This window comes from Ylistrum balloti, unplaced genomic scaffold, assembly GCF_031769215.1.
Source record: "Ylistrum balloti isolate Yb309-2 unplaced genomic scaffold, AGI_CSIRO_Ybal_v1 Utg370368, whole genome shotgun sequence".
NCBI classification, from domain to species: Eukaryota; Metazoa; Mollusca; class Bivalvia; order Pectinida; family Pectinidae; genus Ylistrum; species Ylistrum balloti.
The window spans coordinates 550,421-562,645 of NW_026782259.1; the positions used below are offsets into that span (position 1 = coordinate 550,421).

Consider the following 12,225-nt stretch of genomic DNA (forward strand, 5'->3'; position numbering starts at 1 on the left):
ACAAGGCTATATATTCTCTAATTAGTGGACATGACAGCCAACAATACAGACTCACTTCTCTACCACACCAAGGGAAATGTACAGAAGGTATCAAACTACAGGACAGACAGTAGGGGGAATGTAGATTGTGAGGATAATGTACTAATGGTATGAGGTAGGACTTAGCTATAGCAGGGGGTAGGTAGACTGTGAGGATAATGTACAAATGGTATGAGGTAGGACTTAGCTATAGTAGGGGGAATGTAGACTGTGAGGATAATGTACTAATGGTATGAGGTAGGACTTAGCTATAGTAGGGGGTAGGTAGACTGTGAGGATAATGTACTAATGGTATGAGGTAGGACTTAGCTATAGTAGGGGGTAGGTAGACTGTGAGGATAATGTACTAATGGTATGAGGTAGGACTTAGCTATAGTAGGGGGTAGGTAGACTGTGAGGATAATGTACTAATGGTATGAGGTAGGACTTAGCTATAGTAGGGGGTAGGTAGACTGTGAGGATAATGTACTAATGGTATGAGGTAGGACTTAGCTATAGTGGGGGAATGTAGACTGTGAGGATAATGTACAAATGGTATGGGGTAGGACTTTGCTATAGTAGGGGGTAGGTAGACTGTGAGGTATAATGGTATTGGGTAGGACTTAGCTATATGGTATGAGGTAGGACAAATGGTATGGGGTAGGACTTTGCTATAGTAGGGGGTAGGTAGACTGTGAGGATAATGTACTAATGGTATTGGGTAGGACTTAGCTATAGTGGGGGAATGTAGACTGTGAGGATAATGTACAAATGGTATGGGGTAGGACTTTGCTATAGTGGGGGCAATGTGAAAATCCAATTAGGTAGGATTTTTTAGGTATTGCAGTAATTATCACAAGTTGCATATTCCTGAATAATTGTGTTTGTTTAATAGCTTTCTGCTACATATAACTATCATTAGGGAAAAAAACTCCATGTTGATTGTCTTATATATAGCTTTTGACAGTCCATCTTCAAAATCAAGGTTATTACAAGGGTAGCCACCAAAAATAAAGGTCACATACTGAACAAGTGTTAATATCTTCTTAACGTAAAATCAATCCTACAGTAAACCTTGCACTTTTAAGACATAAAAGAAGAGACAACAATCTGGTTACCATGACAACCAAGTGAGAAAAAAAATAACACAGAGTCCTGATGTACAAAGGTATAGTAGTAGCTACTCAACAGAACGGTGTGTCAATATATAGGCTTGACTCCAGGGACCAACCAGAACCATCAACTGCTGAGCGGGTTCTGTAGGTAGTCAAGCAGGACCCACAGATACTCTGAAGCAGCAAGGATCAAAGTGAATATAATAACACCTACAGAATATATGGGGCCATTACACTCATTATGTAAAGCTTCTACAAGGGTTTGAAGTGTGCTGTTTCAAAGACACACTCCCTACATTTGACAGAAAGAGGCAGACAAAAGGCAGGATGAGTCTGGAGACAAGATGAAAAACAAAAGAAACAATCTTGGTTACAAGGAGTCTTTTACCTACCATCTTCTCCCCAGAGACCAAAACAATGCCATTTGTCCTCTGTCACAAAGGCTGAGTTCTGATTTATTTCCACACCATGATTAAATAATTCTTTTTGCAAATGATGAATAAATATCTTCATCATAAAAAATGTATGCCTTTGCAGGGTTCAGGTTTGCCTTTGAAAAGGAGACATGTATGCAGTTATGAAGGTCTCTAGATGGGCTGGTCTCAACACGTTGAGGAAGTGACATTTAAATTATTCTCTTTTATCAGCAATTTCAATTTCAAAGGTTCCAACTTAACAGCCATAAAGGCCAGTACAACTGCTGATGTGAAACACATTCTATTATGTGTAACAAGTCGGATGACGCTGTAGCTCATTATATTACCAAATAACATACTGTGTATGTCCAGTGTATTTAAGACATTTCTGTAGATTTGTGACAATACTTGTGTCATCCATCACATTTTCCCATCCTGATTTTCAGTATACCTAAATAACAATTCCGATTCAATAATCCATGTTACACTGGTACTGTTGTGTCATGTTGATACAACAGAGGTTACATACTAAAGCTTAGATAAGTAAATCAGCTCCCTGCTTTGTATTTACAAAGACCTTCGTGGAAATGGTGCTTATAACATTATGAACTCCGAATATGTATAGTATAATTTCATTAAAGTTGGAAATGGCTTTTATTGCCAAAGAGCTACCACTACCGTGACATTACAATCATTTTTGCAGGTTTATTCAGTTGAATCAGGGACACCATTTCCAAAATTTTGAGGAGACCCAGTAAACAGATATAAGAGGAACAGATTTTGTATGACAAAGTTTAAATCAATTAGCAATGGTTGATGACAAAGGTTTGAAGCAAGGAGAAGAATCTGGGACAGCGACCGTCATATCAATGAAAATAATAAGACACAGAGGACAGTAGTGATATTAATCAATGCTAATTAAGAATATGCTGTTTAATCAAATTTAAATAAAATTTTAAATGTCTTATGGTTTCATTCATGGAATGTTGCACACAAAATGTTATGTGTAGGTTTCTGCCAAATAGACTTACCATGTTAAACAGGATAACATGATATCACATAAGTGATGCGATGGATTATCATCTCACGAGGGCATCCAAAAATGTCTGTATTATATAAAAGCTACATCTAATCCATTTAGATCTAAAACCTTCCCCAGTTTCAGGTTGATGTGATAATGATAGGGACTATGACTGAAGTTATAACCATTGGTACAGGTCTAATAATGTAAACTATTGTTATTATATACCTGTTAATGGTGCAGCTGTCGCACTGTGAGGTATACAGCTCTGATTACATGGTAGGTATTTCAAACTATCATTACATCCAGACAGCATTAAAATTTTGTAGGGACTATTTCCCCCTCAATTGTAAATGCTGTCAATTATCAGACAGCTTACAACACATGTTTGTGTTTAGTAACCACAGCTGAAAATCAGCTGACATAGAGATATACTTAAACACATATTATGTACATAATGTTGGATAACTTTCATCCTGTGTTGTAGATATTATCTGACCCACCATTACAATAGGAGGACATCAAACCAAACAAAACCAGAGAAAGAATATTGCTGGGCTGCTTTCAAAGTGCCCTAATTTAGTATTTAGAATGACACAGCTGTGGGTGATGCTATTTCTAATAAAACTCAGTGAGAGTCGTGTAGCCACCTATGGTCCTTTACACACTGATAAACGCCATTGAGTACTCAAAAACCCATTCAGAGCTAGTCATGTTGTGTGAAGGCTTTCATAGCTCAGCACTAGATTGCCCCACCTGTACAAAATGGGTTAGCTTTCATCCTTTCATACCAGGTGCTATAAATCATATCCTATGTCTTCATGATCAATACCAAAATACAACGCTTATAAAGATGAACGAGCATAAAATTGAAATTTCTCTGATCCGTATCCAATAACCTGATCATAGATCAAAACAGGACTAAATATTTGTTTGAATATCAAAATGTACAGAAAGTGAGTCAAGTATTCTGGAATCTTAACTGTTTAAAGTCACAGATGCTGCAGCCTGATTTGCTGTAAACACAGTGAACTTTTACTATACTTGCCCATTCTGGTACCATTTGCTGTTTTTGTATTCATGACCTTAAGCCATTGTTTTCTTCCTATTTTAACATTTCTTATTTTTTATTTGAAACTATTTGAATTTTTAATGAATGTCTACTGCTTATCCTGCTTTTTGATATGTTTTATTTAAACACTTCTGTTCCGTTAAGGTAAGTCATTATTTTTAGAATCAGCAATACTCAAGCATTCAAGGTAACATGGCACATAAATTACCATCTAATTCTTGTTACCTACCGTAGTTGTTTAATGTGATTACGCTCCATGTTTTCTTGGACAAGTTCCGCAAGTTCTTGTTGTTCCTGGGAAGTCAGCTGTATCCTTTTAGTGCAGCTCTGTCCTGGACAAGATCCTTGGTTGACCCCCTGACCTTGACAGGATGTTTGGTTGACCCCTTGACCCTGACAAGATCTTTGGTTGACCCCTTGACCTTGGCATGAAGTATGATTGACCCCTTGACCCTGACACGATGTCTGATTGATACCTTGACACGAGGTTGGGTTCACACCAGTTGAAGACTGCACTTTATTTTCATTGTTGCACTTAATTGGCATTTGAACATGAGTTCGTGTAAGGTTATTCAACTTAGAGAATTCTTTTGATTTAGGAGAATCTTTTGATTTTGATATTTCCTTCACTTTGTCTTTCCCGCAGTCTTTCACTTTTAAAGGTGACGTCCGGTTGCCCGGTAACTGGGAGCCATCTTGTCCTACAGTCAGACGTAACTTGAGTGTTTTTGTTCCGTTTGAAGGTATTTTGATGGATGACCCAACGGCGTCATAAAGAGCCTTCAACAAACTGGCGAGATCCTGAAACAGACCAAACAGTAAACAATTACGTCACAAAATACCACATAGTACAGATGTGCTTTGTCTTTATAGCATCCAGATGAGCTCACTGCTTTCCAAGTGAACCCACTTCAAGGTCACTCTGTTATTAATCAACATTTATATCACCACGGTAACATGAAATGATTTTCCAAAATGCTAGCTGTAATAACATAAAACTATGCTAGATATGCATCTGCTGAAAATTCTAAAGTTGTTGAGTTAACCAACATTTTAGCTGGTTTGCAGTTGATACTAGAAAGTTCAAAGCAAGTTGTAACCACAGAAGTCTGCACGTACACTGCACATAAACCCGCAAACACACACCAACCACAAACATATGATGCTGATAATCTTTTTTAGCCTTTGTGAGGGTCAGGGATTCACAGAGCACAACTCTCTCTTGTGTTGGACTTCTGACAGCAACAATAAACTGGCCAAACACTGACACGGTTATCTCAAACACTGAAAACCCTGACTTCAAGAAATTTGGTACACACCACCATAGGATGAAAATCAAAAATAATTTACTGAGGCTGGAAAGCTGCCCAATACACTAATGGCCTGGAACAGCACTGCTGCCCACTGCTCTGTCTACTTGTAATTAATCAGACCTGGAGATTCATTAACACTGTGTTACAGGAAATTTAAGACTTTGCACATTTTTGTGATTATCTTTTAAAGAGGTACAAGTGATTTTGGAATTTCCTACATTTCTTAGATTATCTTTTACAAGCATTTTCACACATTTTTGTGAATATCTTTTACACATATTTTCCTACATTTTTTGTAATTATTTTCTACAATCATTTTTTTTTTCATTTTTTGTAATTATCTTTTACAGTTATTTTCATACATTTTTATGATTTTCTTTTACAAGTATTTTCATACCTCTTTGGTAATCATTTTTTACATGTAATGTCACACATTTTTGTAATCATCTTTTACATGTAATGTCACACATTTTTATCTTTATGTTTTCCAGGTACAAAGTAATTTTGTAATTTCACACATTTTCCCTTATTTTCTTTTACAGGTAACTTCACACACATTTTTGTTACCTTTTACAGTTAATTTCTTACGTACTTGTAATTATCTATTACAGGTAATTTCTAACGTTATTGTAATTATCTATTACAGGTAAATTTCTAACGTTATTGTAATTATCTATTACAGGTAATTTCTAACGTTATTGTAATTATCTATTACAGGTAATTTCTAACGTTCTTGTAATGATCTTTTACAGGTAATTTCTAACGTTATTGTAATTATCTGTTACCAGTTACATTTACACAATTCTACTATTGAGATCTGTACATTTCCTACACATTGTGAAAAGCATTGCTTGCTTCAATAGCTATAAATTGTAAGAATCTCTGAAAAAATTGTTTAAATGATCGGTTGAAACAACAGTGCCATCTCCTCTCCTTGCCAGCTGCAAAGTTGAAGAAAACATGCCAAACAAAATCATCGCTGATAGCATTTTTTGATGATAAGATGGGACAATAGAGGAGGACAGGATGGGACAATAGAGAAGGACAGGATGGGACAAGGTGTACACAAGGTATTGACTTCATCAATATTTAATGTAAACAGAACTTGGGTTTGACATCCTGTCATAGCTCCCAACATGTGCAAGGCTGATCATAATAACAAAATTATGTAAATTACCATTTAATATGCAAACTGACAAGCTGGCAGTTAAGTGAGACCTCGACATGACTGCATGTCACACGTAAACAGGTATTCAGCAAGATGATATATCAACTAGCACTAATAATCATTGGTGTTTTTGTTCGCCTAGCATCTGTGTCATATCATACATTGTCAATGGGCGTCATACCAAATGACATGTCATTTTCAGTGTGCATATTGTCTAGATATTAGTGCTCCTCTACAAAGTCACTTCCATGAATCCTATCAGACAATGCCTACCCCACACTCTTCTAGCCCTGTTCTGATGACAAACTATTCAACAACTTTTGTCTTTCAAACATTTGACTTTTTTTCTTACTCTGGAACATCTACCCTTCAAAGGAAGGTTAAGGTTTCTGTCCTTGTCCTTAGACTGGTGTGTTCACCCAAGTGAGGAAGGTTAAGGTTTCTGTCCCCTGTCCTTAGACTGGAGTGTCCACCCAAGTGAGGATGGTTAAGGTTTCTGTCCCTGTCCTTAGACTGGAGTATTCACCCAAGTGAGGAAGGTTAAGGTTTCTGTCCCTGTCCTTAGACTGGAGTGTTCACCCAAGTGAGGAAGGTTAAGGTTTCTGTCCCTGTCCTCAGACTGGAGTGTCCACCCAAGTGAGGAAGGTTAAGGTTTCTGTCCCTGTCCTTAGACTGGAGTGTTCACCCAAGTGAGGAAGGTTAAGGTTTCTGTCCCTGTCCTTAGACTGGAGTGTTCACCCAAGTACCCAAGTATGGAGTCATATGCACCACCATGTGGTTTAAATGCTTCATGATTTTCTTTAGGTTCTAAGAATATAGTTTCTGTCTACCTTAATCTTTGGCCCTCTACACTAAACAGTATTTGTGCTATATATGTATGAATTGATGCCCCAAATTCTATTTAACATTGCCCATCAGTCCTTATTTACTTACAGAATTTTCATCTAACAACACAAAACATCTTAACTGTATCACTGTTTGAATTGTTCACTCCTCTTTATTATAAAAACTGTAATGAGTTTTGATACCAACCTCTTTTGTAATCTTGCCGTGCCCATCAAAGTCGTAGAGAGTAAAGGACCACTCCTGTTTGTTGTTGTCTGTGCCACCAAATTTCACCCCACACTCAAACTCCTGTAACACAAAGTATGATATCCCTAATACAGTCATTACTAAAAAGAAGGTAGTGTGAGAGGAGAGCACACCATGTAGTACTATACAGTGAATGGTGACTTTACTCTAGAATATTCATTTTTCCACTAGGAATACTTGTCTTTTGGATTCTTCAAGAAGCTTGTGGGTTTTAAGGTAAATAATTACTAGTGTCATTATGTTTTATCTTTTACTTCTCTTGGAAACTAGAGACCATTACAAGTTTTCTCTGGTAATAAGCCTTTATCAAGCATACATCTTCAGCACAGACAAGTTTTCTCTGGTAATAAGCCTTTATCAAGCATACATCTTCAGCATTACAAGTTTTCTCTGGTAATAAGCCTTTATCAAGCATACATCTTCAGCAGAGACAAGTTTTCTCTGGTAATAAGCCTTTATCAAGCATACATCTTCAGCATTACAAGTTTTCTCTGGTAATAAGCCTTTATCAAGCATACATCTTCAGCAGAGACAAGTTTTCTCTGGTAATAAGCCTTTATCAAGCATACATCTTCAGCATTACAAGTTTTCTCTGGTAATAAGCCTTTATCAAGCATACATCTTCAGCACAGACAAGTTTTCTCTGGTAATAAGCCTTTATCAAGCATACATCTTCAGCATTACAAGTTTTCTCTGGTAATAAGCCTTTATCAAGCATACCTCTTCAGCACAGACAAGTTTTCTCTGGTAATAAGCCTTTATCAAGCATACATCTTCAGCATTACAAGTTTTCTCTGGTAATAAGCCTTTATCAAGCATACATCTTCAGCATTACAAGTTTTCTCTGGTAATAAGCCTTTATCAAGCATACATCTTCAGCAGAGACAAGTTTTCTCTGGTAATAAGCCTTTATCAAGCATACATCTTCAGCATTACAAGTTTTCTCTGGTAATAAGCCTTTATCAAGCATACATCTTCAGCAGACACAAGTTTTCTCTGGTAATAAGCCTTTATCAAGCATACATCTTCAGCAGAGACAAGTTTTCTCTGGTAATAAGCCTTTATCAAGCATACATCTTCAGCATTACAAGTTTTCTCTGGTAATAAGCCTTTATCAAGCATACATCTTCAGCATTACAAGTTTTCTCTGGTAATAAGCCTTTATCAAGCATACATCTTCAGCATTACAAGTTTTCTCTGGTAATAAGCCTTTATCAAGCATACATCTTCAGCAGACACAAGTTTTCTCTGGTAATAAGCCTTTATCAAGCATACATCTTCAGCAGACACAAGTTTTCTCTGGTAATAAGCCTTTATCAAGCATACATCTTCAGCAGAGACAAGTTTTCTCTGCATTCACAAACACTGATTTGTCTACAGTCAAATACGTTGTTTTATGTTGTAAAATAATTTCCCAAATCTATTGATATTTCATCATCTACTGACAATTGTGTTTGACTGCAAACTTATCCCATTGTTAAGAAGAATGCCAGGTAACATAGATAAAACTTGTTATAGCGCTGGATTTGGTTCTCTTAATCTTCAACCCAAAACTTTTATTATTTGTAAAACCTCAACTGATCATAAAGTCCTATTACAAAAATTTGATAAAAAAAATAAAGGTAAAGAGCTGAAACAATTTCAATATGAAAGCTCGGCTTTCCAGTAGATGATGAGGTCGGAAGCTGGAATCTGTCAATATAAAACAAAGGACACTCCTCCAATTAGGACAAAACACAACAACATCTTATCAGTTTAGAGTCCTACACATCAACACAGAACACACAAAACACTGTCTCTGTTCTAACAAGCAAATACCAGTGGATGAGGGACTCTCTCCCTGATGGCTTATAGCACCCGTCAGCTTCCAAACGAATGGGAGGTGATTATCCCCTCAAAAATGTCAGATACCCTGGCAAAAACATCAGATACAAGTCACATACCATCCACTATCTGCCCAGTATCTGATAGCAGATAGTTTTGGACAGGTAGACAGTAGGAACTCTACATAGAAACTATTGGTGGCTCAAGTCCTGAAGCCAGCCACTGAAATCCTTAGTCATTGCACAGATAAAACTCTAACACTGGAATGTGTGGACAATCTCCAACACCCAGCTGTTACAACAACTCAACCGATATTCCAAAATAAAAACTCCACTTCTGAATACTGGTAAGAACTCTAGAACAATCATTTACTACACTTCACCTAGAACCAGGCAAGCTCTTAAAGTATACACATGAAAGCTGAGGATATTTTCTGTTGAGGTACATCTACTGTGTTTTGTAACAATTCATTAATACTAAAAACCAGATTTGAAGAAATTCTGAAATAAATAATCAAATTCCACCGCGTAATCATGAAGACATAAAATTTAATTTAAACATTACGGAAAGAGGTGAAAGCTGAACATAAACAATGATTTAACATAATTCTCAATGTTTTTCCGCTTTTTTTTTCATCTGAACCTCAACAACTGAGATCAGATTAATTACAGCCACTAAGTACCCAGAATCTTGATACCTAAATGATAGGTCTTGAACACTCAGTGAAAAGGTATGCGAGTAGGAAGCTGGCTGCCGAGGTCCTAGTTATACCGGGTTGATTGTAGTTATATGCTGGTGTTCACTTATACAAAGGCAAATATAGGATGGTATTGTTATAGGAAACATAATGCAGGCCGCACAATCAAAGGGCTGGATCCTTTGACAGGAAAAACATAAAACAACCATCCATGTTACATTAGAAGGTCGATGAAAAAGTCAGGATATTTTCTGTTTGTTTAAAAATGAAATGATCATTTGATTGTGATAATGCTTGGATCATCTTCAAAGGGAGAAACAAGAGAATTGAGACACAGTACTTACACAGCAGACAACAGATGGTTTCTGTTGTACACAAACAAAATCCTATAAAAATCTTTTGAAATATGAAAAGTTTCCTGTGAAACATATCTCCTTGAAATGTGTGATACAAAAAATAAAATATTGTTATCATTTCTGTATGAAAAATATCTTTTTCAGACATGCTCCGTAAAGTAGGTGAAAAAATCTTACATCTGTTATGTAGGACAATTTTGGCCTGATGTATAGATACAGATGATGAACTAGATATTTACCCAAACAAATAAAACCATACAAAGATATACACACTTTTTAATGGCACTGAAAACATGTTAAATTTATAATAACCTTTTTTCTAATTCCTTTTTATTTTTATTTAAAAACAACAAATCCTGATCCTTGTTTCCAAAATTAAACTAGAGCCGTTTAAATTCTATCAGGACACAGAGGTGTCTGTGTAGGTTACTCATTACTTACACACTTTATATCTTTCTGTAACATTCCAAATACATTTCAGTAGCAAAAAGACTCAAATTTAAAAAAACAAACTTCAGTCTTCAATACTACAAACCTTTCTATTAATTTTCTCCTAACAGAAACAAACTTAGCAGCCCTAATCTATCCGTTTAAAATGTAACTGTAACACAAACACAAAGGTACCCAAAGGACTGAGCTGATCCTTAAACCTTTCAATTAATTTTCTCCAGACAGAAACAAAAATTGGCAACCCTGATCTATCGTTTAAAATGTGATTGTAGTACAGAAACAACAGTAGGCGATGGACCGAGAGGATCCCTAAGTACCAAACCTTCAGCCGTCAGCAGGTCTATAGTCTATATAGCTATCTAAGCCTTACACAAAGTACTCATATTAATGGAGTATAGAGATAGCATCACCAACACCACAAACATTTTCTAAAAAACCAGTAAAACACTTACATTAAAATATTTCCAATTTGAAAAGCTATAAAGTCTGGTTATGGTGATAGTTACGTAAAATGTGAATACTTTGCTGATCAAATGTTAGAACCTATCTAACACCTGTAACTATCTATCATTAAACACCCATTAGATACTCCATAATAATGGTTACGGTATTGGGAGAATTTCCCATCTGGTAAATGGAATATGTGGAAGTAATAAGTGCCCATGATAATTATACTGAATATTTCCGTACTTCAAAAGTTATGATGGAAGGTCTATGTAAAATTACCCTCAGAACGTCCAACTTTTTAAAAATCACACTTTTAATACACATTTGTATAGAATTTATTAAGGATCTTCAGACATGTTTATACAATATTAACCAAAGTTTACTTTGAGGTTTACAAACATTTCCGTAAGTAAGCCATACACAAGATCCGTTAAATATAAGTACATCTTTGCTGGAACAAAGAATATTTAAAGTGTAATTCTGACCTAATTAATACCAGATAACATCAATATTACAGGTGAAATGTTCTCTAATGGTACAATAGTCATGCAATGTGGCTAATGCTTATCTTGCCTTGCTATCATGTGAGAGCAGAGTTAAGTACATATATGGCTGCTGCAGGTATGAAACCTGGAATGTAGGCAACAAAAGATAGAAGGTAGATTACATGTTCAGAAGGTTGAAGCTGATAGCTTGCCTGTATAGAAGATGAAAGTCTACAGTAACAGAGGGTACAATGTAGCCTACATGTACAGTGGGTACAATGTAACCTACATGTACAGAGGGTACAATGTAACCTACATGTACAGTGAGTACAATGTAGCCTACATACAGTGGGTACAATGTAGCCTACATGTACAGTGGGTAGAATGTAGCTTACATGTATTGTGGGTACAATGTTGCCTACATGTACAGTGGGTACAATGTAGCCTACATGTACAGAGGGTACAATGTTGCCTACATGTACAGAGGGTACAATGTTGCCTACATGTACAGAGGGTACAATGTAATCTACATGTACAGTGGGTACAATGTAGCCTACGTGTACAGAGGGTACAATGTAGCCTACGTGTACAGGGGGTACAATGTACAGAGGGTACAATGTAGCCTACGTGTACAGGGGGTACAATGTAGCCTACGTGTACAGAGGGTACAATGTAGCCTACGTGTACAGAGGGTACAATGTAGCCTACGTGTACAGGGGGTACAATGCAGCCTACGTGTACAGAGGGTACA

General features: G+C 36.5%; 1 protein-coding gene across 3 annotated transcripts in view; it reads right to left on the bottom strand.

Annotated features, from left to right (window-relative positions):
* Positions 1–12,225, bottom strand: part of LOC132553964 (protein naked cuticle homolog 2-like) — an 89,803-nt gene that overhangs the window by 6,560 nt on the left and 71,018 nt on the right. For all 3 annotated transcript variants that reach the window (XM_060218263.1, XM_060218265.1, XM_060218264.1), the window contains 2 exons: positions 7,156–7,257; positions 3,872–4,443 (listed from right to left, as the gene is read on the bottom strand). In XM_060218263.1, the coding sequence (XP_060074246.1) occupies positions 3,872–4,443; positions 7,156–7,257 (674 nt within the window). The remainder of the gene's footprint in view (positions 1–3,871; positions 4,444–7,155; positions 7,258–12,225) is intronic.